Raw genomic sequence first — 25530 nt, 5'->3', positions numbered from 1 at the left:
AAAAGTTTGTCCACCCCTGCCCTAGACAGACAATTGTTTTTACCTTCATTAATCAACCACACTGGATTGGATTGTGAAGAACAGTAAAAAACGTATAACATGTCATTTGTGTTAGGATGTTTGAGAGACCAACTCCAAGCGTGCATCATTTACACAGAATTTTGAACTGGGGAAACAACACAATCCTCCTAACCTTGCCAGCATCCTACCTCAGCGGTGAGATACGTCAATATGTTCTGCTTTCATCTTTATGTTCTGCTTTCATCTTTTAAGAACCAAATAAAAACTTTGAAAAAACTAAGTGTTGCACCAATCCTTCTTGTTTGTATTTTTTCTTATCCAAATGGTTTGCAGTTGCCGGTGTTGGACATTTAGCCTTGCTTGATGCTAACTTTGGGAAAACACCCACAAGAAGGCATTTGACTGAACAGATAAGCTACAGTCTGACAGTAGAGAGCAGTCTGTGTTTGTCCTGGGATGACCAGCAGGGATCCTGGACTCAGAACGGCTGCAGGACACTGACAAATGACAGAAACTCTGCAGTCAACTGCAGGTAAAGCAGAGGGAAGTGAAATGCTGCAATGACATGTATCAAAAATTTACAATCAAATAATAATATTCTGTTTTGCATGTATTGTTTTAATGTAGTTGTCATCAGTTAAAGCCAATAAAAGTGCTGAAGCAGCAGATTCAGAGCAGCTACTTCAGAGATGATCTGGATCAATTCTTAAGGTAATGTCTTCTTTATTAAACTTAACTGCAATCTATGTAAGAATTAATAAGAAATAAACCATAATGACCATTTATAAAATATTAAAAATATATGAAGATAATCATTTTGTTCAATTTCTTCTTCTATCAGTGCGCCAAGACATCTGACCGTGCCGTTTGTGCTGTTGTTTTGCGTCAGCCTTTACATCCCCGTCCTGGTGTGGTGTAAAAAAACGGACGCCACGTCCGAGGAGAATCGCAGAGCCCACTTCCTTCCTGACAACTCTGCAACCGACCAACACCTCTATGCCGTCACCGTCCACACCGGCCTGTGCTCTGCTGCACGTATGAGTGCAAGAGTAAGGCTTTGTGTTCAGATCAGATGTTATATGAATAATTTGATTTCAAATGAAGAGAAAAACAAATTATTAATTGAAGATTTTGTCATTCATTGAGCAAATTCAAGATTATAGAGATGTAGAGCTTTATTGCATGACTGACACTTTTTTACTATGCAGATGACAACATCCTAATACTGTAGGTTTTGCTTAGTAAATCTGCCACTATTGCTCTTTACAAAGTGTCATTGTTTCACATTAGTAAAGAACAGTTTATGCTCCTCCTATTAACATGGTAGAATTTAAGGCCAAAATCACCTCAATGCTTTTATTTTGCAGCCATTATGATGGTGTTGAAGGACCCTGATTTAATTTTCCAGGTTTATATAGTGCTGCATGGAGAAGACGGGCGCTCTCAGACTAAGGAACTGCATGTCCCAGGATGCACTCTGTTCACTAGGAACTCTCAAAACACCTTTATACTGAGGTAAAATCCTCCAAAACATTAAAATCTTCACTTTTATGCGGTGATGTGATTTTCTTCCCTTCATTTTACAGTGCAGCAGACAGTCTGGGTTCTGTTTGGGGCGTTCACATCTGGCACAACAATTTTGGACCTTCTCCTGAGTGGTACCTGGAACAAGTGCAGGTTTCTGAGGTAATCTGGTTGGATTCTTTATTCGAGTTTAATTGATCTCTTTTTCCTGCTGCATGAAGTCATCTCACGGTGATGTTTCTCTCCCGTTGTAATCCAGCTGATGCCAGGACACGTGGAGGGACGCTCCTGGCACTTCATCGGTCAGTGCTGGCTGGCTGTACATAAAGGCGACGGCCAGGTGGAGAGGATGTTGCGCGTTTCCACCCATGGACTGACCTTTTTTAAGGTTTTGTTTTTAATAACACACTTAATTACTCTTTAAATCTGTTTTATTATCTTGGTTTCCATCCTTTATCCTACAGATGTTGCTTCTGAAGCTGTCTGAGTACCTGCCTGATTACCACATCTGGATGTCGGTGTACACTTGTCCCTACCCTCATCCGTTCACTCGTGGTCAGAGACTCAGCGTTTGTTTGCTGTTGTTCTTGGGGCACACATGTGTCAACGCAGTCATCACATCTCAGTTAGACGATCAGGTGTGTTGAAGGAAGTGGTTTGAAGCTGAAATGCAGAGTTCTGTGACATAGCGTCCTCCTTTCTTCACAGCTAGCCTTTGACTTGGGTGTCATCGACGTGACATCTGTTGCTATAGCAACAGGGCTTGTGAGTGCGGTGGCTGTGTTACCTGTAGCGATGGTGATATCCTTCCTGTTTCGACTTCAAAGTGGCAGATTGACGGAAGATATTTATTATAAAAGTAAGGTTTGATTCCACTTATTTTTTCCTGTTTCCTGCAGTTTTATCATTTTTATTTAATTCATCTTGCAGATGCCTTTTCTAAAAGAGAACCTAGAGGAACAAAATACCAGGTTATATTTTTAAAAAATGACATTTTAACTCTGTTTCTTTGCCTTGAATGACCACCATTCTTCTTTTTCACTTTAGGACACAGATCTCTTGTTGGTATCTACTAGAAATTTAGAAAGTAAGGACCCAGGAGATGAGGAACCAATCCAGCCTGAAAAGAATAAGAGGAACAAAGATAGTGCAGCATTCGAGAGCATCCAGGAGCTGTTGTTTCAAGAAGTGTTGCAGGTTTCTAGAAGGAGCCTTTTCCTTAAAAAATCAAAGACAAATGATGAATGTGAGCTTCCACCTCAGAATGAGGCTCAGCATGATCAAGTGAAGCGCCGGTGTGGCCTAGCATTCCTGCTGTGTCGCTGCGTCGCCTGGACATTGTGTCTGCTCTTGTCTGTGTCCTGCCTGATCATCTCTGGTGTGCTGGGAACCAGGTAGTGTCATGAACTGAGAATAGAAAAACTGTGCATGACCCATTTTATGAAACATTTTTAATGTGTGTTTTTTAACCCTTTAAATGTCATTTTGTATGTTTTTTTCCCCATCAGATTCAGTAGTGGCATGGTCCTCCTGTGGATACACTCTCTCTTTGTTTCTCTCACGTTTTGCATTTTTGTCATCCATCCTGCAATGGTGAAAAATACATTTGTTTTTAAAAATACACGTACTAAAATTGATAAGATCATGCAGTTTCTTTTACCACCTTCTTCGTTTTCCCAGGTACTTTGTCTGGCTGTTATCGCTTCATGGAGGTTCAAGAAAAGTCGAGACTTTTATTGTTATTTCAGTAAAATGAATTATCATTTGGAAGCTTTAAAACACCAAGACGCTGACCAGCTTCAGTCATCTGATTTTACCTTTACAAGAGTTTCAAATGTCGAAAAGGTGATTATTAAATTCTGCAGTATTAGAAGTATTTTTTTTTTAATGATCCCTCATCTCCTGATTCGAAGGTCCTTGAAGCTCGTCAGCGAGCTCGGTACCTGCGTCATGTTCGCCCTCCGACTCGAGCAGAGCTGAGGAAGACTCGTGCAAAGAAAAAAAGAGAGGCTCTTTTTCATAAATTGCTGAGGTTTGCCTTTGAGTTTTTTTCTTGCACCTAACCTGTGCCAAACATGATATTTGTCTGCTTTGTCCTGCAGGGATTTGTGTCTCTGTGGCTCCATGTTTGTTCTGATGGTGTGCATCACTTACGGCAGCCCAGTTGATGAACATTACAAAATCAACGCAGCTTTGAGAAGACTCTTCGTAGGGTAATTCTGTCAGATCACTGTATCAGCATCAACCTCTGCTAACACAGTGCAAACATAGTTCATATCTTTCTGCAGGGGTCATGGGAGTGACTTCATGTCCATAAAAAAGCATGAAGAATGGTGGAAGTGGATGCAGACAAGTCTGCTCAGTATACTGTACCACAATGAATCAGAAATCACACAGGTGAGCCATAAAAAACCTGGGAGGAGTTTAGATTTATGTCTGACAGAATAAAAAACAGAGAAAAATAGACATGTAGATTTTTATACATTAATATATACTAATTTTGTAGTTATTATAAAGTATTAATATCTTGAAAAGTCTATAAAGCAACATTCTGGGGCTGTTTGATGGTTTGAACAATTCTTCTGTGACACAAATTATCTAAAAAAAAAAAACATAGGTGTTTATTTTTTAAAGGAATGGAAAAGAATCATCCAGAAGGATATGTATATATATATTTTTTAAAAATCATTAATTAGCAGTTGAGAGCTAAATTTTATGACACCTCAGTTTAGAATAAGATTAAGTTACTTATTATTTTCTTATCTGAATTTTTCCTTCCAAACGATTTTAAGATTATTTGGCATAAATCCTGCATAAATGAACATATAAATAAAAAATATCAGATTTTTTTAGAAAAATAGACTAATTTACAGTTAAAGACAAAGTCGTTATATATTTTTTTTTAATTATCTAAATAAAAAAATAAATGTAAATAATAAATGTGATGCAAAGTAATTGATCTCATCAATTTTGCTGGTCAGTATTTGTGCATGAAGGCTAACAAAAGCTTCTTTTCTTATGTGACCACTTTGATATCACCCAGATGTCATACGTTTTAATTGGAGATCCACTTGTACAGAAGACGGAGGTGTGCAGGTCATTTAGTCAGGTATGTTAGGAAGTAAAAATGTTTCTCATCTGACAGCGTTCCTATAAAAATTATAATGTTTTGGGTTCATTGTTTACAGATTACTTATAGGGTCGTCATTCTCTCTGTTCAATATATTTAAAGGAAAAAAGTTCATGTGTTTTATATAATGCTCTTTCTGTAGAGGATGCTGCCTTTCTGAAATGTTTATCTAAAGACAGCTTTATCAGATATGCAAACTCAGTCTGCAGCTAAACTTAAGTCTAATTTTTATTTTTATTTAACCATTATTTAACCAGCAAAAAAAATCCCATTAAGATCCACTGATCTCTTTGTCAAGGGAGTCCTTGTTTAATTATTTTAATTATAACAATTAATGTAATTATTGCATCAATTATTTAGGAGAAATTCTTGTTCTCAATTAACTGAATCCTTATTTTGCCTACATTATGTGTGTTTGTGAGTGTTTCCTCTGAGTTTTGGGTCAGAATCCTTCATTTCTGCCAGGGTACAGTGTTTAATTAGATTTGTATGCGTCACAGGTTTCCATGGTAACGCCTCCAAGGCCATGTTATCACATCGGTTCCTCCTCTGAACAGTTAGTCACAGTCGATTTAGGTTTCACAAGGTAAAAGCAATGCAAAATCCTGTGACTGTTTTTTAAAAGTTGCCCCCAAGATATCTTTCTGCGACATCAGATTTGTTGTCCTTGAAAAAAATCATTTTTTCTCCTCTGCAGGTCTGAAGCTACATCAAATCTCAGGCTATGGCATTTGAGCAGCTGGTTGTCTGAGCAAACAGTGGCCTTGAAGGTTCAGTTTACCTTGTACAGTCCTGCACCTAACTTGTTTTCGAGTGTGACTCTTCTCAGTGAGAAACGCTCCACTGGATTGTTTCAGTCTTCTTCTACAGTTCAGTCAGTGAGGGTGTACCACTCTCCTTCTAAGCTGGACTATACTGTCATGCTCTTCCAGGTAAATGCACAGGAACAAAAGTACAAACAAAATACTTCACTAAAATTCACCAAGTTCTTTGTCTCTTCCTCCCCGTCAGCTCCTGTTCCTCCTCTTGTCTCTTGTAAATCTCTACTACCAAGTGTTCACTGCAGCCCAGCAAGGATTGATGGGATCCTGGAAGACAACCTCCTTCAGCGTGGAAGTGAGTCTGTCTATTTAAAAATACCCACTCACAAGCTGGACATCAAGGCCTCACACTAAAACAAACAAGATCACACTGACCTGTCTGAAAGGGTGAACCAACCTGTCACCGTTAAGCTAACATACCTGTCAGCTAAAGCACACAGAGGCAAACATCCAACGATTGAAAGAGCTTCCCCTCTTCGTCTCTTTTCCAGGTCAGCCTGATGATTGTGAGTCTGCTGTATTACGTTCATTACGTCTACCGTCCCGTTTTGGTGACGGTACTTGCGAAGCAGCTAAGGATAAACCCCAGAGGACATGTGGATGTTAGCGCCCTCGCCAACTTGGAACAAGTGAGAAGGAAATGCTATTTTTATTCACAAAAAAGTCAAATGAAAATAGTTTTTGTGTGTGCTTTTAACATTTTTTTCATATTTTTTCTGATAATGGAGGGCATATAAGAAGTATTACTGTATATTTATTTATTCAAATTGTTATGAATCAGGAGCAGATAAAATGGTGTAATTGGAAAAAGCTTGTAAGGTAGAGCAGGGGTCTAAACAAAGGCATGATGGGAAATGGTAGCAGGCTGCTCCTATGGTCCCACGCATAACTCACATGCAAATATCAGATGAACTACTTACTGCTGCTCTGCAGAAACTAGGTCCTAGAAAACGACACAGGTCATAATTAATCATAACTCAAAGACTACTCGGAAAGTTTTTAAAATAGATCAAAAGATTATCAGTATGGGACTTTAAAACTTTTTCTATACTTTTTTTCCCCCTACAGTTTTCTCGAACCCTACGTGGCATCATCCTTTTCCTTCTAGCTGTGAAGTGTGTCACTGTTCTCAGGGTGAACCGGACCTTACCTCCCTCTGTCCCTCTCTTATCACTCGCCAGCCTTTTATTGCCAGTGGTAAACACATAAAATATAAAAAAAAAAAAAAACTTCATTATGATCCTACTTTAAACATTGTCATTTTTGATCACAATTATCTTTGTCTTCTGCTTTAAGATTTCAGGCCTTCCTCTTATATGGATGTTCTCCTGCATGGGGAGGCTGCTTTACATAGAAAGGACCTTTCATTCCATTCAAACTGTGCTTTGGCACTTCTGGAGTCTACAAAAACCCAAGGGTCTCATCTGTTTATGGAAGGATTTTTATTACTTTGGGTTTCTTTTTGCATCTTCTACAATGTTGACGGCAATGGTGCATATTTTTAACGTTTGTTTTCAAAGTTTAATAAAAGTTTTTAAAATTGTTTGATGATTATGTTACATATGAATGCATATGTCTTTTAGGTTTTTGCTGTGATGATCAGAAAGGCAAAAAGGTCTCACAAGACAAAGAACCTGACCATCAGAGAAGTATTGGGCTATGTCAGTCAGAAGTTCACCGGAATGAACAGACAAATCGCTGATTGTCACAAACAGAAGGTGAGAAAAAACTGAACTCTGGCATTGTTTTACACCCACATATGATGTTAATGTGGCAAAAAAACAGAGAATTTCAGTGCAGTTGCGTTACCCAAAAATCTGGTTTTCCTGTACAAGTTTGCCAATTTTTAAGATCTATTATACAAAAGGTAATACTTCTACCATCAGAACTCGAGGTTTTTTAACAACAGCAAGAACATAAAATCATCATCTGACATTTTAAACTGTTTTTGAATTTAAAACAATGAGTAAAATCAAAGGGGAAATACAATTAAAATATGTATTTCCAATATGTAAATACTTTGCATCAATGATTTTTTGTACATTGTTGTTATTGCTATTTAATTAATTAAACCTTGTTGTTAAAATGATTTGAAAAAGTATTAAGAAAGAAAGCAGGAAACAAAAAAAATAAAATTTGGACATCAATTTCAGTAAATAAAATCTCACCACTAGTTTTTAAAATAAGGTAAATATAACTAGTATAAGTTTTTTGAGACATTGTTTTGAAATGACAAATAACAAAGCATTTTTTTGAGAGCTAAAAAAAGTATTTATAGTCACAAGTTCTTTTAATTGATAAAATATACTGTTACTATTTTGCAGTAACTCTTTCATGCTTTCTCACCAGGCATGGGACACGCGTTCAAGAATCCACATTTAGCACAGCTTCTACAATTCCAAGTGTTTTTGCTTCACTATTCTCTTTGTTTTTCAGATCTATTTTCTTGAGGAGTGTGAGAGTTTAGTGGATGAATTACTTTTCAAACTCAGTGCCCTCTCCAACAGCCTGCACCACACTTTGCCCCCCAAACTTCCGACTTACACAGATGAGAACAGTCCAGTCGCCTCATCCACAACAGAACTCTATAAAGAAAAAACACAGGTAAGTTGGGACAGGTGTGTCAACTATGCACAACTTGCAAATACATCTTTAAAATGTCCATTTGGAACCTCACGAATGTGTTAGGACTTTGCAAGTTCGCTGACCGTAGGCCAAGGAGAGACTACACCAACTTTTTCCCATGTCAGGTAAATAAAATTGTTTGTAAGACGTTTTACTCTAAAGAAGATGTAAGGATGGTAATTTTAGCCTAAATGTGACTAATATCAAACACCGTCAGGCCCCAGTTTGAACTACAAGAAGTCCAACATTGTGGAGGCAGTAGGGGATGCAAAGAAGCTCCTAAAAGGTTTTGGAGGGAAGATAATTATGAGAGCCCAGATGAACACCGGACTGAAAAAGCGACTAGAGGTGGACTTGGAGCTACTCGTTCTCATGTGGTGGTGGTGGAGGCTCTGGTCCATCACGAGGAGGGAAACCTAATTACTAAGACCTCTGTACAATGATTTTTGATTAAAATTGTTCAAATAAAGAATTGAAAAGTGTGTGATTATTAATAAAAGTGATTTGTTCAAAACAAAACAAAAAAATAAGGCCAATTCCTGTACTCTTACATAGAAAAGATGCAATAATACATTGTGAAAAATTCAGCCAGTTAACATACTGAGTGACATTTATATTCCACACAAATAACGTGCTGCTGTTGTGGGTGTTATTGGGGTGCAAGCATGAGCAGGTTGCTGGGATCTTCAGGTGTGCATCCCCACAGCAACTATTGAGTTAACAATCACTAGCAAAACTAGCAGTCACAATACTAACGAACAATTAACCCTGATAATAATTGAGATGAATGCCTGTCTTTAACATCGAGATACGAAATATTAAAATTTGGAAATAGAAAGGGAAGTGATTGAAAGGGCAGGCATGCCCAGAAAGGACTAAACCAAGACCTGAGAACTCCAGGCCTCAAGGTTCGATGTGTCTGCATGTTTTTCACGTATTTCCCTCATGACTGATTACCTGGATCAGGTAAGTCCAGCCAATCATAGCATGCATAATAAGGGAAATAAAACCCCATGTAGCCCTTGGTCTCTACCCCAGGACCAAACTCAGGATTCATTCCTGGTCCTAGCCATCCTCATCACCCCCAAAGAGAACCTCAAAATCTCCAGCTCTGCCTCCTCCATTGTCTCCAAACCAACAACATGGCTGCTGTCACCACTTTTCCTTTCATTCTTCGACTTTTTTGCTACGCATCACACCTGAAACCTTCCACCACCCATTTCAACCTGCTTCCACACACATCTTAGCTTCTGCTCCCTCGTTTCACTTGAGGTCCTGTCATTTAAATCCCTCTCGTTAAAGAGAGGCATTTTTTATCTATTTTTGTTCCCAGTTCCCAGTGTTTTTTAAAATTATGATTATGCTGTTTTTTGGCAAAAAAAAAAAAACAGTGTCGTCTTCTATGACATAGCTCCCCCTCTTGCAAATAAACAGACCCTTCCCAACCCCAACCTAACATTATCAGTGCAACAAAAAGGACTATATCATAGTTTTGTAATTTGTAGTTCTGAGCCAGATTCCAGCTCAGACGAGGAAGACAAAGATGTACATGAATGTAGTCGTCTGCAAGAGGATGCAATCTTATGGAGTGGAGAAGGGGGTTTGTCGGGGACTTGCCGATTATAGCTTATACATTACACCTACAAGCTTTTTTGCTCCTGATTCACAAAGATTTGAATAAAAAAAATACTCAAAAACGCTTCTTATATGTCCTCCATCATGAGAAAAAGGCCACAAGAACATGTTAGAAAAACCATCAATGTTATTTTCCTTGGAATGGGTCTTTAAAGCAGATAATGCATCTAAAGTTCTCTTACTTGTCATAAAACCATACTGATGCAAATAAACACTCATTTCTGACCTCAGGATTGCTTCTGCAACTCTTTCTCACAAACCTTTAGTGAATACAAAACCAACTGTGTGTCAAACAACTTTTTTTTCTTTTAATATCTGAAGTGAAAACATGACCTTTAAAAAAGATTCATTGTTTTACCAAAGAAAGTTTGTCAGACTCCTGTGCAGGGTGGTCCATATGGTCCAAGCAGACAATGAAGACCACCAGCCAATAGGATTAATCAACGTCTCGGAGTCAGGAATTGAGTGGCAACTTCTGATTGGACGCAGGGAGCCAATCAGAACGTGGCAAGTCAGACAAGTTCCAGACCGGAGGAGGAGTGTGAGCTCTCAGAGCGCAAGTTTGTATGAAACCACGAACTGAGGAGTGATCTGTCACAAATCAGTATTGATCTGGGGAAGCAGTGCGCGTGCAGCACTTTGATGACTTACATCCGGGCCGCTAGCTGAGTGATTTACCGGGAGCAGCGCGTCGTTCACGCGGGGAGGATGAGGAAGGTTGCTTTGCTGCTAATTGTGCTTCTCGGCGTTGCACATTTTGCACCTTTCATAAAATGTGAAGAGGGTAAGTGTGAGTTTTCCCAGAAAAAAAAACGTTATCTTTAAATTGTTGTTCTTACTATTAAATATTAGCCAACTAACGGTGCAGCGTTCCTTGAGTTGTGGAGCTAGCTTAGTCCCTATGGAATCTTAATTAGCCTCCTTTAGCATGCAAAGCTATGTCAACAAACGCACGCGCGCAGGTATGCAGCTACGTGGCTGTACAGAAACAAAACACTGATCCAAATATAATTATATATGTAAAAAATATACAATTTGTGGCAAGAGTTTGCTTGTTTTGTGTCTTAAATGTTCTTGTTTTGTCAATAAAGATGAAGAAACCAAAGAGGAGGGGGCTGAGGAGGACAGTGACGATGAGGATGATGATGATGATGAAGAGGAGGATGACAAAGAGGTGAAGGAGCAGAACGGGGTGCTTGTTCTCACTGATGGCAATTTTGACACCTTCATGGAAGGAAAAGACACAGTCCTGGTGGAGTTTTATGCCCCATGGTGTGTTTACTTCTGATTTATTTCCCCCCTAAAAGCTCCTAAACTGAAGTTTTCAGTAAAATTCTCACTTTTTTTGATTAATTTGATTTGTCAGGTGTGGCCATTGCAAGCAATTTGCCCCCGAGTATGAGAAAATCGCTCAGACTCTCAAAGACAACGACCCTCCCATTCCTGTGGCCAAAGTGGACGCAACAAAAGCCAGTCAGCTGGCGAGCAAATTTGATGTTTCGGGTTATCCCACCATCAAGATTCTGAAAAATGGGGAGCCTGTGGACTACGATGGAGCAAGAACAGAGAAAGGTGGGATAATATGGGGAAAAAGAGAATTTGTTTGACCAATCTTCACAAAATTTCACACATGCCACCACCAGGTGAAGTCTACAACAGGAGCTAAAGTTTCGTTGACCTTTGACCCCAGAATTACACAAATAAATGCAAAGAATTGCACATCAATAGTCATGAAAACATTTTTGTTGGGGGAATATGACCTTGAATTTATGTAAAAATATACATCTTAAATGAATGTAAATTTAATTTTTGTGTGCACAAACTACTAATATTTTCGCACAAAGTGCTAATTTTAGGGAGCAGTTAGTTTGCTTTCTTTTTTTCTTCAATGTCATGTCAAAGGCTCTGTAGGAACATCATTGTAAAGCCACTTGGGGAAAAAAATGTTGGAATCAGAAGTCATAAATTTCAAATTAGCATGGTCAGCTCACAAAAGTGGCTCTCCCCTTTAGCTCACACATTGATTTTTTTTTTTCTTTGTTTAATGGAATATTGTGAAATACTTGAATCTTTAGCTCAAGCCAACCGAAATTATTTAATGTACAATGTGAAGATATCAGAAATTGAGCGGTTAACAAAAACCTGCGTTGCTAAGGAAATTCAAAACGTTACTTTTGCGGATTCATCTAAAAATTACATAGTCTTGCTCTTGACCCCTAGGTGACCAAAACTGAAAATGGTTGCTTTGGAGTGAAACTAAGATAAAAGCTACCATTTTACAAAAGAAGCGTTTTTTTTTTCTATGAATTTTGTGGCATGCAGCTATGACTAGGGTTGCAGAGCAGACAGAGTGAGAGGCGTGTATTAAACACGTGGGCGAGTAGTGCTTGTGGGCCATATAATGAAGCTTGTAGCTTAAATTCAGATTTGTTTTTGATGATGGCTGCTAAGGAACATGTTTCTGTTTGGCAGCTATTGTGGAGCGGGTGAAAGAGGTAGCTCATCCAGACTGGAAGCCCCCTCCCGATGCAACTCTGGTGCTGACACAGGAAAACTTTGACGACACCGTGAACAACGCCGACATCATCCTGGTGGAGTTTTATGCTCCATGGTAAATTTTGAAAGCAAAAGTAGCTTAAAGACGCATTCAAGTGGGGAAATGTGAAATATTTATCTTCCTTGTTGACCTGCAGGTGTGGACACTGCAAGCAGCTGGCTCCAGAGTATGAGAAGGCAGCGAAGGAGCTGAGTCAGCGCACGCCTCCCATTCCCCTCGCAAAGGTGGACGCCACAGTTGAAACTGAGATCGCCAAGCGCTACGGCGTGAACGGCTACCCCACCCTGAAGATTTTCAGAAAGGGCAAAGCGTTCGAATACAACGGACCAAGAGAGAAGTACGGTATGTGTCTGGCGTTTGCTCTAATTTCTTTTCTTGATGTTTCCTGTGAGTGCTGATGATCGTCTTTCTTTTTAGGCATCGTGGAACACATGGGAGAGCAGGCGGGGCCTCCATCTAAGCAGGTCCAGGCCGTGAAGCAGGTGCAGGAGCTCATAAAGGACGGCGACGATGCCGTCATAGTTGGCATTTTCTCCAATGAACAAGATTCTGCTTATGAGCTCTACACGGAAGCCTGTGAGTAGTTTCATCAACGATTTAAAAAATGAAAGCTATTAATATGTACTCTTATTTTGACAGACATTTTTCCATCAAAGTGCTCAGAAATATTTAGTTTTTAAAACATGAGTAAATGTTCTTTTTTTTTTTTTTTTAAGGCAACACATTGAGGGAAGACTTCACCTTCCGTCATTCCTTCAGCTCTGATGTGGCTAAACTCCTGAAAGCTTCTCCAGGTCAAATCGTCATCATTCAGCCAGAAAAGTTCCGCTCAAAATACGAGCCGGCGTCTCACACGCTTACCGTAAAGGTATTGCTTCTTACCTGAAAGATACTTACTTTCTTTAAATTGTTTTTAATTTTTAAATCTTTGCAAAATCAAACGTGCTGTTCAAATGTAAAAGTTTTTTTGAATTTCGGTTTTTATTTCTGGTCTCGTGCAGGACTCGACATCTGCATCAGAAATGCAAGAATTCTTCCAGAAACACTCGATTCCTCTAGTGGGGCACAGAAAACCAAGCAATGACGCCAAACGCTACAGCAAGAGACCCATGGTGGTCGTCTATTATGGAGTTGACTTCAGCTTCGACTATAAAAAGGGTGAGTCTTTTTTTAGGATTTTTTTTTTTTCCATTTTTCAGCGTAAAAATTTCTTTATGTAATTTTTTTCCCCTTATTTCTGTGTTTTAACAGCTACCCAGTTCTGGAGGTCCAAAGTTCTGGAGGTGGCCAAAGATTTCCCAGAGTACACCTTTGCCATAGCAGACGAGGAGGATTATGCCGACGAGCTGAAGAGCCTCGGTCTGAGCGAGAGCGGGGAGGAGGTCAACGCCGGGATCATGGCGGAAGGAGGGAAAAAGTTTGCCATGGAGCCAGATGACTTTGACTCAGAGGTGCTGAGAGACTTCGTTGTAGCTTTTAAGAAAGGTAAGCTAATTTTCTATTTGTTCGATGATATAATGATAATTATCTTACAAAGTTTTCAATGAATCTTGGTTGTTAACATTTGCAGGAAAACTGAAGCCCATCATCAAGTCCCAGCCGGTGCCGAAGAGCAACAAAGGGCCGGTCAAGGTTGTGGTTGGAAAGACCTTTGACGAAATCGTCATGGATACCCAGAAGGACGTCCTGATTGAGTTTTATGCCCCCTGGTGCGGCCACTGTAAAAAAATGGAGCCTGATTACTTGTCTTTAGGTAAAAAATACAAAAAGGAGAAGAACCTGGTGATCGCCAAGATGGACGCCACAGCTAACGACATTCCAAATGACAATTACAAAGTAGAGGGCTTTCCTACGATATACCTCGCCCCGGCAAACAGCAAGCAGAGTCCGGTCAAATTTGAAGGAGGGGACAGAACGGTGGAGGGGCTCAGCAACTTTTTGGAAAAGCACGCCACAAAGATACAGCAGAAAGACGAACTATGAGACTTCTCTTTTTTTTTTCTCCTTCAAATGATGGGAGGACTCGAACCACACTCGGGCTGAGCGCCTGATGAAGCGTCTGGGAGGGTGACGGGAAGAGGCGGTGTTACTGAGTTGCAGAAATGATTCCACGACTCAATCATCATTTTGAGTTTCTGTTCAACCTAGAGATTCCTTCTGTTTTTCAAAAGCATGTAAGCACTGACAATTTTTAAAATAAAACAAGAAAGACGGTGGACCAACACTCAGGAGTGATGCCTATTTTTTACATTTGATCAAACAACACGAAGTATTACTACTGAAATCCATATTTATTTATAAGTGCTTGAAATGCACACATTTCATACAATCACATTTAAGAAAAGTTTAAAAATTAGTATTTTTATGCACATTTAAGACCTGGACTATTTAAGTACTTTGCAAAGTTTTGCACCTCTTAAAACTACAAATTATTCAGCATGTTGATGCATTTTGTAGAATCAGGTCTGTTAACAGCTTATCAAATTTGTATTACATCTATACATATGAACAGGAGATCATATTTTTACTTTCTAACAAAAACTGGTTAAGTATTTTGTACTGATTTAAAGAAAAGAGGGGAAATATTGCACTGTTAAGATGCGGTCTTTGGTGAGTTGAGTGATCGCTGGAGAGCGTTGTTCACACATCGAAGGAGCTTGTTAGGAAAACTCCTGCGTGAACCGTAAGTGGAAGTCCCGGATTTTCTGCAGCACCACCTTCAGTTTTTCAGTCGGAGGCAAAATGGTCATCCTGGTAGGTGGAAAAGTGACCGCCGGTTAAAACTTATGACAAATACAGTAAAATAAATTGACCACTTTTTAATCATCTGAGATCTAAAGTTCGTACCTAAAGTGAAAAGTTCCTTCCTTCTGGCCGAAGCCGCTTCCTGGCACTAAGCAGATTCCCTCTTCCTCCAGTAGCTTCATGCAGTAAAACATGTCTGGAACCACGCCCTCCTCCTGCAGGCATCCATTGTTTAAATAGTGACTTTTTTTTCTTGCAAAAACATGAATACATTCATTCTCACCTGAGCCTTGACGATGGCCTTTTGAGGCAGGGTGATGCGGGGAAAAGTGTACATGGCTCCTTGAACAGGGTTGCAGGTGATGCCAGGGACAGTGTTGAACATCTCCTCCGTTAAACGGGCCTTCTCGGCTAAGGCGGCTAAAACAGCTGTCCGCTCCTGAGAAGAAAGAAAAAGAGTCTTATATGGCTTTAAAAACTTTTTGGAAAAAGGAGGGAAGAGTAACCTGCAGCTCTTCCACAAATTCAAAATTGATCCAAATGTTTTTGCTGAATCATTAAATCTCCCAAAATGTATGAAGAATCTAACAGGAAAATACAGAAATTCCTATCAAACACCATCTCATTTAGTAAAAAGATGTGAAAAAATATTTTTGTTGGCCAAAGCCAAAATATTCCTGAGGATGAGCAGATGCTGGATACAGATCAAGCATAAAGTGTCCTCAAAAGAATAAACTGCTCAGCCTCCCAGCTGTTAAAAACACAATTATTTCAAAGAATTATGCATTTGATCAAATTAAGCCTTTATAAATGATTCAGCTCCTAAATAACTATTTTTTCTGCCCCCTTGTGGTGAAAGAGACACATAAAATTCAATCTAACTGTGCTGAACATTCATTCAGCAAGAGAGCTAGATATGATGGTAATATCTGTATTCCAACTATATTATATACATCTAAAAGTGTAGAACAGAATAATCTTTATTGATTCCAAACCAGGAAAATTCAACTGTACAGCTGCTCACAACTTTAAAAACAAATAAATTAGTTGGTAAAATTAAAACCCAGTTAAACGTAGACAGTTTGTACATCTGAATGCGAGAAATCTGTTGCAGCAAATGTTTTTTTTTTCCCCCAGACAACGCCTTGTGCAGAGGATGGTTGATGTTATCCATGATGACAGTGAACTTACTTTTCAGCCTCATCTCCATCACACCCTCGAGGGAGATTAACTTTCTCACGAACAGAGCTGGCTCTGTTCATCAGTTTATCCAATCTCTTGCAGCCCGTCTTTTTTAGGCTGCCGCCGGTAAAACGTGTAGCGCACGCTGCTGCAGATATCAGCATGTCTGATATGTCCAACTTCTGATGAATTTCTTAAATTTCTTCTCCATTTATCCAGACGGAAGACAGTGAAGTTTCCGACAGTGACTCCCAGAAGTCTTGGAGTTTCTAAGAAGGAGGTGGTTCCTCTCACTCCAGTCCCCAAAGGCCTCCACAGGCCCCACAGCAGCGATCAGAACATTTCTGAATGTTGAGTTGTTCTTAATGACTTGTTTACAGTGAGAACAGAAAGGGCTCCTAAACAGTTCCCTGTGGAGCCTCAGTGTTGCAATACGGTTTTGATGAGTTCTCGACCCAAGAAGAAGGGGTCATCACCATCCAAAGCAGTGTATCTTGGAGAAGAGAGGGCTTATAATGTTCAATGTACCTTAAAAAAAAATCAATCTAGACCCTTTCAGAATGGGGATTATGTCCTAAAAATAACCTAGAATAAATGAAATAGAATTACAGATGTTTTAAGGCTGTAAAACCCCTCAAAACATATTTTTTCTCAGAAAAAAATGTGTATTTTCACACTTTTTCTTTCTTGTTTAAAGTCTCAAACCTTGATAGAAAAATAAATCTAATAATAAAAATGAAAACATAGATCGCCATCACAGATTTACGTGAATTTAGCAACCAGGAGACATTGTGATGTAGAACAAGATCAGCCAAAGGTGAAGCCCAATATAGCGAGGGAACACTGTATATGCAATGTAACAGGTACAAAAACTAAAGGGGGTCCTGGTCTGTGATGAACTGGGACTTTAGATGCTGTGAAATCAACCGTTCCAGTCTTCATGATGTGTGATATCGAGTGACTACATGACTGTAGTCATTCTGCTGAGCAGGTCATGCTGTGTTGGGCACAGGAACCAGATGTACTCCACTGAACAGCTTCTGGAGGGGCTCTGGCAGCTGGGCTTCACGTTCCTTCAGAAACCTTGGGGAGTCAGCATCAGGAACTGCTGCTTTTCTCTAATGAGGTCTCCTGAGATCGGTCCAGACTTCCTTTGATGTGACAGGGGAAACTTGTTTGGCAGGATGACGTCAGGAGATGCTCAAGACAAACTATGGGTGTAGTGTGTGCAATTGAATCAATTCGATATTCTGGGCATATGAAACTAATCATATTTGAGTTTATTCTCTGATAAGAATAAGAAGTCCTTCAACCTTCCGAGGCTGAAAATCCATTAAATATTATTGTTAGTCATTTTTTTTCTATTTATTTTGCTTAAAAGGCATCAATTTACAACCCTGAACGTCTCAAAGCGCCACTTAAAAGAAAACAGTGTGGAAACTGGGTGAATTCATGAGACATGAATCCAACTTTTACTAGATGTGTTTCTCAGACCTTTTGGTATGAGGCGTAGGACGGCTCGTCGGGCAGTGGGGGGTTCACCACCAGGTCCAGCATAGCCTGTCCTGAGACGGGGGGGCACAGACGCACTGACACCAGCTTGGTGAGCTGAGCCTTCACTTCTGGATCCATGTTGAGCACCTCCATGTATCCTCCACGGAATCCACACCTGACAAACGTAAACAGAAGAGAAGGAAAAGACAAACAAGAGGTTAGACTAAACGCAACAACGTACACGTCAGCAAAGAAAAGAAAGAAATGAGGAAAGCTTCATTTTCTTTATATGTCATCAGAAAAATGCCACAAGAACATGTTAAATTTTACATATGTATATATTGTTTGACCCACAAAATGCTTTGATTCCCATCCATGTTAAAGTCGGGGTGTGGATACTCACTCTCCCATATAGCACTTGGAGGTGGAGTGAAAGGAGGCCATCTCTAATGAATCGGAGTACTCTGGACCCATCTCAAACAGAACCTTCTTAAAAGAGTGAAACTTACAACCCTTTGCATAAACGTTATCCTGGTAGACCTGCAAAGGTAAAACAGATTCATGAAAGTGTGTTGAGTGAGTTTGACTTGTTGATTGGTGTAAACTCTGAGTATGAACGAGGCATTTACTTCATCAGCCATGAGGAAGAGGTTCTCCTCTTTGGCAAATCGGATCACGTCTTCAATGCACTCCCTGCTCTGGACCTGACCTGTCCAACAACAAGAGTGGGGAGTACAAAATCAGTCCTTTTTAGGGTGAGAGAAGTGTATAAAGTGTGTAGTGAGGAGTTTTACAGCCTTAAAACGTCTATGACCCTATTTTCCAGATTTCATCTATCATGGGATATTTTTAGAACGCAACTCCTGTGATAAAGAGGGAATCAGAAAACTGTAACCATCAGGCACACCTGTGGGGTTTCCAGGGTTGATGATGCAGAGCACACGCGGTTTGCAGTGCTGCTTCGCTGCATTTAAGGCTCGCCTCAGCTCGGACACATCCAGGCCCCAGCACTTGTCCTCATCCAGGTAGTAATTGATCTGCACGGCGCCCAGATCTGCCAGCGCGGCCGAGTACAGAGGGTACTGAGGGATGGAGATCATTACTCCTGTGCGATCGCGACCATCGCCGCACACCAGCAGCTTCAGCATGGTCTGGAGGGAAAAGAGAAAGAAAAAGGTTTTAATCTGAAGAGTGAGAACACATATCATGCTTGATGATTTTGAAAATGGCTGAGTGTAACATAAGTACACTCAAAAATGTTACTGTGTCTGTAGCAGAGACATGTTTTAGCAAACTATCTTTGGGTTATCCAGTAGCATAGTTGCATATAGTTGAGGAGGCAAAGGTCTGTGGGTGGGGTAAGTTTGCACATGTGCAAAGTACAGATGAGTATATGATTAACAGATGTTTTTCCTACTGTAGACTAAAAACGGATTAATCTGCTTGAACGTATTAGATAGATACCACAATGGCATCACTGGCCCCCGTGGAGAGGTAGATGTTGTCGGGGTTGGAGGGGATGCCCCCGTCCCTCTTCTCTATGTAGCGTGCCACATCCTGACGGATGCATTCAATCCCCTGGCTGGCACTGTAGGCCCCTTCAAGAACAACACATTGAACTTTAGCCCAAACTCTCCCAATCAGCTGATACTCTTTCATCGACCGCGGAGCAGTCTGACCTATGCTGTGGCCTCCGCAGGCGTCCAGGATTCGCCGCGCTCGCTTCTTGGCGTCTTCTGGAAACTTGTTGTCTTCCAGGAGGTCAGGATAGGAACAAAGAGCCAGAACCTAAAAGAGAAGGACCAACCACCATGGAGCAAATTCGATATACCTCTGATGGAGTGGATGAAATAAAGCGTTTGACATAACGACTGAATTATGAGGCTAACCTGTCGGAAAAAGGTGATTGGTTGCTGACCCATAGCGTGTGCGTCTCCTATGTTAGCCTTGATGACTTCCGTGAATGGCTTCTTCACCCCCTGCAAAAGAAAAATAGTTTTAAAAACATAATTTTTAAGGTAAATTAGATCAAGTTTCTGTCATTTCGCTGATAGGTAATAGGTCCGCACAATAAAACACATCACAATATCCGCTTTTACGATACATATTTCAGAAAATAAAGTAATTTACACATTTGACCAATCGGATGGGACCCTTTTAGGGAAATAGCCCACCTCCTATAGACATGGAGGAAGTATGATGCCTTTATTTAAATAAAATTGTTGCAAATAAATGTAAATTATGTTTGTACTTGTAACCTATCGTCAACATTGGTCACAAATATCACAAGTTTTTCTCAGATAAGCAGCCCTAGCTGGTAAGACCTCCTGGAGAGACCTTTGAGACCTGATCCTGATCTCCACAGACTCACGTGATCTTGAACTGTCTCCGAAAAAAGTAAATCGATTAAAACGGAACAAGTCTGTGGCCCAGAATGTAGGTCAAAGTCTGACCTTTTGATATTCATCTTTCAGTGACCCGTTGTATACCCCTCCACCCCCCATTCACTCATGCATCTTCTTTCATTTGCTCCTCCCTGCTTTCTAAAGGCCCCCACACTGCCTTGGTGAAGAGGGGGAGGTTGTCCCTGCCCTGTCCAATCCACTCAGTCAGAGCCGACCGGCTGAATCTGCTTCTGTCTACTCATTCAACTTGATTTTGATGGTTTAGCCTGTCGTTTTAGCGATCCGAGTGGTTCTGGTTTGCGCCCATTCGGTCCGTGTGGATCCTAACAGGCTGCAGCTGGTGCCGTTTGTCAGACGAGGTCATGTGATACCAGACAATTCTGCTGCAATTCGGAGCATCAACAGATTAAACTTAAATAACACACAAAAACTAAATATTAATATTATTTAAAATAATCTTTACAGTTACAATTATGAGTCTAATATATGTAAAAGTGTGAGACGTTCACTGGAAAACTGTAATTATTATGAAATCAGAATGTTTTGAGGAATTTACGCTTAATGTTTTGTTACAAACTGCAAATGGAATTTTTTTCTTCATTTTAGACAAACTTTTAACTAAACTAGAAGAAGCTATATAATTATTCTGCAAACAGAGAGACAGACGTTGCTTGTTTCTTTTTTTTTTTTTTCAATTTTTTTGGTTGCTTAAAGAGCAGAACTAATGAGAATGACAGTTCTGCTCTGCAAAGCACTGCAAAAGCGTGGGAAAATTAGCACTAAGTAAAATATTTTAAATGCATTTCATGGATTAACTAATTTATGTATGATTTGTTCAAATGCAATAGTCCGTTGTTTTTAAGTTTTGCTTTTATTGTTTTGTTTTAAACAACTTAAAATCTTTTTTCTGGACCTATTTCAACTGTTTTCAAATGCCTTTGGGGAAATTCAGTGGGATAATCTTCCTTTTCGTTGAGGAATTATTCCTATTATTTGGTCCTTGAATTGTGTCCAGCATACTTGTTTGAAATCTAAATATGCAACGCAAATCACATTAAGTCGGACCACAAAGAGCCCGGTTGTTCTCAGAGCCCGGCTCTGCACCGCCGGCCCGCTCAGTCAACACCAGGCGCTGATTAAACAGGCCAGACCAGTACACAGGACTGAGCCTCCCAACGGATCACCAGAATGAATAGAGTCTGTTCTGACCACCACCCAGATCTCATGGAGTCTCGTGACACAGCCGTCTTTCAACCTTGGAACTGATGCAAACAGGGAAGTAATCAGAGAGCTCCTTTCTGCACGTGACCCGACCAACTATCTCCAAGACGGATGCAAAACCCTCAAGTTCAACCCTAAACCAGAGAGGTTTCAGATGTGAGTGCAGGGTCATCATAAAACCTGCTGATTCTCCACTAATAGTGCTCCAGTCACAGATCTGACAGGAAACACTCACAGATGTCTCCTCAACTGCAGGATTTCTCCTAAAAACTTCCACCTGACAATTTCCAGAATTGCACGATATTGTTCCAGTAGTTAAACATTAAGCAATTTTAAAGTGGAGGGGAAGAAAGTGAAGAAAGAGAGTACTTTGATCTGAGTTGCTTGTGGGAAGACCCTTCTTGGTGGGCCTCACCCACAGCTCTGTCCAATGAACTGTCCCTTCAGCAGACAAACAAAAGAAAGGAGTGAATGCAGCCTCTCATCTTATGCAATACCTTTCACAACATACTCATCCTCGGAGTTCTGCAGCCGCCTCAGGCCACAGGACACAGAAATGCATTTATAAAACCCTTATAGTCTTCTTCTGCAGAATGTAAACTCTGAGCCACTTTTCCAGTTCATCAAGATCACAGGGATGTTATAAGGAAAAGGGTGGGAAATGATTCCACAGAAGGCAGTGGGAGCCAAAAATCCATGTCTCTTGTGCAGGAGGTGTCAAATTCCAGCTGCTGCACAACTCAACAGCTGGACAGACTGTACTCTGTGACACGTGCACATGAAAAAACATCATTTCACTCACTTTTTTTATGCCTTTATATTTAAAACTTAGTAAAAGTACCTCTCTGAGCTCCTTCTCTATCTGCACCGCCCGTTGGACAATGGGGCCACGGACTGCGTACTCCACCCGCCGCACATTGGGGTTCATGCTGTCGAGGGTGAGCACCTTCCCCCGACACGACACCCCGTTCACCGCCAGACTGGACATTATGGGAGGTTTTAGTCACCTTTCTGAAAAGCAACCCCCAGAAGAGGAAAAAAAGGAGTTAAAAGTAAAGAGGAGTCTGCAGCTGCTCCAGGGCTGATAAAGCCTATCAGTTGTTACCGGGAGCTGCAGCCTGGAGAGCTCACAGTTGTAGTCAGCGCGGTTTGGAACCACCACCCCTCACTCCTACTGTGACACTGAAGTCTGACTGCGGGAGCTCGCAGGCAGCCCGGGCGCGCGCCCCGCCTCCGCTGGCCTCCGCAGGCGGCTGGTTGGATCCTCGCCCCCGAACGCCAATGATACCTTCACGGACCGTCGGAATTTACAGAAATTCTAAAAATCATTAGGTGAATCATTATTTAGTTAAAATAAAAAAGTATGAAGAAAAAAATTCACATCAACTTTTGAATAGCAGTACAATTTAAATCCACAATTTAAGATTAAAATTTCGTTTATAGTTAAATGATAGTGAAGTTATTTACACACATTCGAATTTGCTCTAGATGCAGAAGAACAAGAAAAAAAACATATCAGCAATAAATCGTCAAACTTACATTTAATAATAGATATAGCCACATATTGCCTTCAAAATTCGAGTTTTTCATCCGTTTTTACATGGAAAGAAGCTGTTTGACTTTGAAATATTACGAATATCCGATGAACTGAAATGCAACATCAAACTACTCAGAGGAAAACAACACTGGTTTCACTCTCAGATTTCAAGTTTTTGTCCTCATGGGGAAAAAACTGGTTGTGGGTTTTGCAACACATTTTTAAAGTAAAGTTATGCTGTGCTTTTGTTTAGATGCACACACATGAAAAAACAGTTTGTTACTTGGCTGGAAACTTTTTATTCAAGTAATAACACATTTCCCCACAGACCTAATGGGGACAGAAAACCACTTTTCTGCTTTAAATCTTGATATAAGTCAAATAATGTGCAGATTTTTCATGTCAAATTGTCAGTTTTGTCTGTGCTGACTTAATTTTTTTCAACTTCTAAAAATATGTTGTTAAATTTAATTTAATTCTATAAACAATTTTATATGTTTTGGGCAATTAAAACACAAATTCTGCTAAAAAAAAACCATTTTTTATATTTACATTTTTTTACAACATTTCTAAGAACTTTTCTGAAAAGCACTATTAATAGCAAACTTCATAAACTCATGTTTTCCTAAATTAAATAAATTTAGTCTCATCAAATGTCTAAGATTAAATGACTTGAAAGCAGGTATGTCCTGCAGACTTAAAGTGTAGCAGAATTTTAATTTCATACATTTTAAAGCAGCTGCATTAACTGCCTGTACAAATGAGAAAGACAATTTTATTTTTGTTTCAGTTGTTGTTATTGTTCGTTGACCTTTTTCTGTGTGTGATCTAATTTTTCCAGTTCCTAGAAGTAGAACAACAACTTATGGCGAGCCCTCATTCCTTTATTATGATCTCAGCTGTGGAACCGCCTTTGATTGTATCTCAAAGTTTAAAGACTTTAAGTATTTAAGCAGTTCATTTCTTTTAACCTGGTCTTAACTGATACTGAAATTAATTTGTTAGGTAATGTTTTTTCCACTATTTTTAACTGTTTTGTTTTATATAGTCCTTCTATTCAATTTTGTTCTAACCAGAATCATATTTTTTTTAGCGTTTATGTCTTTGAATGATTATACCTGTTCTGTTTTCTCCTAATCTTATTGTGATCCTTGCTTTACTTGATACATTTTATAATTCCAGAGCTTTACTTATAAATCCTCAGCATTGTTGCTTTGGGATTACCCTGATCTCGGTGGTTGGGGGCCTTGAACTGCAGCTGTACAGGTATGACGATACAGGTAAGGCTCCGACTTGCTGTGCTCTGTGGCATCTGTGGTGGAGCCCTTTTCAAAATATCAGCTTCCGTGAAAGCTCAAAAACACTTTTGGTGGGAAAAGCTTTGTTGATTTTCAAAGCTTTGTAATGAGAATATCTAGTTTATTATTTTTCATTGTTTATTGTGACTTCTTGCTGTATTAAAATAGAAAATTTATTGATATTTTGATTTAATTTGAAACTGTGGGTAAATAAGGTGCTTTTTTTTCCCAGAAGACTCATCAATTTTTTTGCATCTTAAACTAACATTGTTACGAGTAACGACTAATCCAACATATCATAATTGATATCTATAACTTTAAAAAAATTGTGGATCTTAATAAAAAAAAAATCATTAATGTTTTGATGTGTTGGTTGTTATGAGATACATTTTGTTTGAAAACTTTTTCAATTTAACACCTAAAATGTATTTTATTCTGTGCCTTTTGGATCACAAGTTCCTCATGAAAATAATGTTTGATTAGATTTTATTTGATTTAAGTTCCTCAAAAAATCCATAAGTTGATTAGTCACCTCCTATAAAATAAAATAGTAGGCCTAAATCGTCGCAGTAGACCAGCCAGGTGAGAAAGAAGAGGAACTAGTTTTTAGTCTTTCAAAGAAAGTGTGCATGAGGCAAGGATGAACCACGAGACAGAGGAACACTTTAAAAAATCTTGGAGAGACACTTGATATCCACAAACTAAAACTGTTCACATCCAAGCATGTGATGTCCCGGTGACTTTTGTGTCACGCAGCACTAGTTTTGGAGGCATCAAATGACAAATCAGCGTCACAGAAGACAATTATAAGCTGCATTTTTATGTACACGGCGTGGGTGGAGAGATCTTTATGACTCAGATGCTTCAGATAAAACACGTCTGCACACATACAGCTCTAAAAAAATGTGATCTGTTGCTGAGAGTTTACGTAAAACTGTGTTTTGGTGCCAGTACCTGCAGCTCGGTTTCATATTTCTTGATAGAAAAAAAAAAAAAACTTCTACTCCATGGTTTGCCTTACTGGTGGGTTCTTTATGACACCTGCTGCTCTGGCAGACTGATCAGAACGGCCTGTGACATTCAAAACGTGCTGATGAAAAGAGAGCCTGATGTAACAGGAAGGAAAATGTTCCAGGAGGGGTGGAGGAATTCAGAACTAAGACATGTGCAACTGCTTAACCACAAGGGAAATTCTGTCCAAGATCAAGACCACCGATCATCACCGGCAGCCGATGTAAACAAAATCAAACAACACATTTGATTTCTTCTCTTTAAAAAAACTCCAAAATAGGAATTCTAAGCACTTGTGTTGTAAAAAGATAAACGAAACTCATG

The 25530-nt window shown here is 39.7% G+C and overlaps 3 protein-coding genes across 3 annotated transcripts in view; 2 read left to right on the top strand and 1 right to left on the bottom strand.

Moving 5' to 3' along the window:
• Positions 1-8603, top strand: part of LOC112151560 (polycystic kidney disease 1 like 1) — a 22946-nt gene extending 14343 nt beyond the window's left edge. The window contains exons 27-53 of the mRNA XM_024280545.2: positions 116-216; positions 355-553; positions 649-732; positions 863-1070; positions 1430-1536; positions 1608-1707; positions 1805-1933; positions 2010-2183; positions 2254-2404; positions 2476-2516; positions 2593-2939; positions 3054-3138; positions 3226-3390; positions 3459-3577; positions 3648-3758; positions 3834-3942; positions 4589-4654; positions 5176-5261; positions 5373-5607; positions 5687-5791; positions 5988-6125; positions 6565-6693; positions 6793-6987; positions 7080-7214; positions 7933-8100; positions 8185-8246; positions 8339-8603. Of these exons, the coding sequence (XP_024136313.2) occupies positions 116-216; positions 355-553; positions 649-732; positions 863-1070; positions 1430-1536; positions 1608-1707; positions 1805-1933; positions 2010-2183; positions 2254-2404; positions 2476-2516; positions 2593-2939; positions 3054-3138; positions 3226-3390; positions 3459-3577; positions 3648-3758; positions 3834-3942; positions 4589-4654; positions 5176-5261; positions 5373-5607; positions 5687-5791; positions 5988-6125; positions 6565-6693; positions 6793-6987; positions 7080-7214; positions 7933-8100; positions 8185-8246; positions 8339-8564 (3775 nt within the window). The 3' untranslated portion in view covers positions 8565-8603. The remainder of the gene's footprint in view (positions 1-115; positions 217-354; positions 554-648; positions 733-862; positions 1071-1429; positions 1537-1607; positions 1708-1804; positions 1934-2009; positions 2184-2253; positions 2405-2475; positions 2517-2592; positions 2940-3053; positions 3139-3225; positions 3391-3458; positions 3578-3647; positions 3759-3833; positions 3943-4588; positions 4655-5175; positions 5262-5372; positions 5608-5686; positions 5792-5987; positions 6126-6564; positions 6694-6792; positions 6988-7079; positions 7215-7932; positions 8101-8184; positions 8247-8338) is intronic.
• A 1654-nt stretch (positions 8604-10257) lies between these two features.
• On the top strand, positions 10258-14537 carry pdia4 (protein disulfide isomerase family A, member 4). The gene is made up of 10 exons (XM_024280020.2): positions 10258-10540; positions 10848-11028; positions 11123-11328; positions 12229-12367; positions 12450-12655; positions 12731-12889; positions 13030-13181; positions 13315-13471; positions 13565-13798; positions 13884-14537. The coding sequence occupies exons 1-10, from the start codon at positions 10465-10467 to the stop codon at positions 14294-14296; spliced, it is 1923 nt and encodes a 640-aa protein (XP_024135788.1). The 5' UTR covers positions 10258-10464; the 3' UTR covers positions 14297-14537.
• Positions 14538-14585: 48 nt separating this feature from the next.
• si:ch211-217a12.1 (alanine aminotransferase 2-like) lies at positions 14586-22620 on the bottom strand. Its single transcript, XM_024280022.2, has 12 exons — positions 22466-22620; positions 22202-22371; positions 19624-19713; positions 19414-19522; positions 19199-19332; positions 18642-18885; positions 18364-18443; positions 18138-18274; positions 17735-17909; positions 15342-15497; positions 15161-15273; positions 14586-15064 (listed from the first exon to the last, which is right to left on the bottom strand). The coding sequence occupies exons 2-12, from the start codon at positions 22346-22348 to the stop codon at positions 14974-14976; spliced, it is 1476 nt and encodes a 491-aa protein (XP_024135790.1). The 5' UTR covers positions 22349-22371; positions 22466-22620; the 3' UTR covers positions 14586-14973.
• Between the last annotated feature and the right edge of the window lie 2910 nt (positions 22621-25530).

This window comes from Oryzias melastigma, linkage group LG20, assembly GCF_002922805.2.
Source record: "Oryzias melastigma strain HK-1 linkage group LG20, ASM292280v2, whole genome shotgun sequence".
NCBI lineage: Eukaryota > Metazoa > Chordata > Actinopteri > Beloniformes > Adrianichthyidae > Oryzias > Oryzias melastigma.
This window is presented reverse-complemented; position numbering and strand designations above follow the sequence as displayed.

What these genes read in the sequence shown, in the direction of transcription:
- pdia4 (XM_024280020.2), top strand. Translation starts at nt 10,465, where the DNA reads ATGAGGAAGGTTGCTTTGCTGCTAATTGTGCTTCTCGGCGTTGCACAT. An exon ending in GTGGAGTTTTATGCTCCATG is followed by an intron (nt 12,368 to 12,449) that starts GTAAATTTTGAA and finishes GTTGACCTGCAG; the next exon opens with GTGTGGACACTGCAAGCAGC. An exon ending in CTCACACGCTTACCGTAAAG is followed by an intron (nt 13,182 to 13,314) that starts GTATTGCTTCTT and finishes GGTCTCGTGCAG; the next exon opens with GACTCGACATCTGCATCAGA.
- si:ch211-217a12.1 (XM_024280022.2), bottom strand. Translation starts at nt 22,348, where the DNA reads ATGTCCAGTCTGGCGGTGAACGGGGTGTCGTGTCGGGGGAAGGTGCTC. An exon ending in TAGAGAAGGAGCTCAGAGAG is followed by an intron (nt 19,714 to 22,201) that starts GTACTTTTACTA and finishes TTTCTTTTGCAG; the next exon opens with GGGGTGAAGAAGCCATTCAC. An exon ending in GGGCCAGTGATGCCATTGTG is followed by an intron (nt 18,886 to 19,198) that starts GTATCTATCTAA and finishes TTTTCCCTCCAG; the next exon opens with ACCATGCTGAAGCTGCTGGT.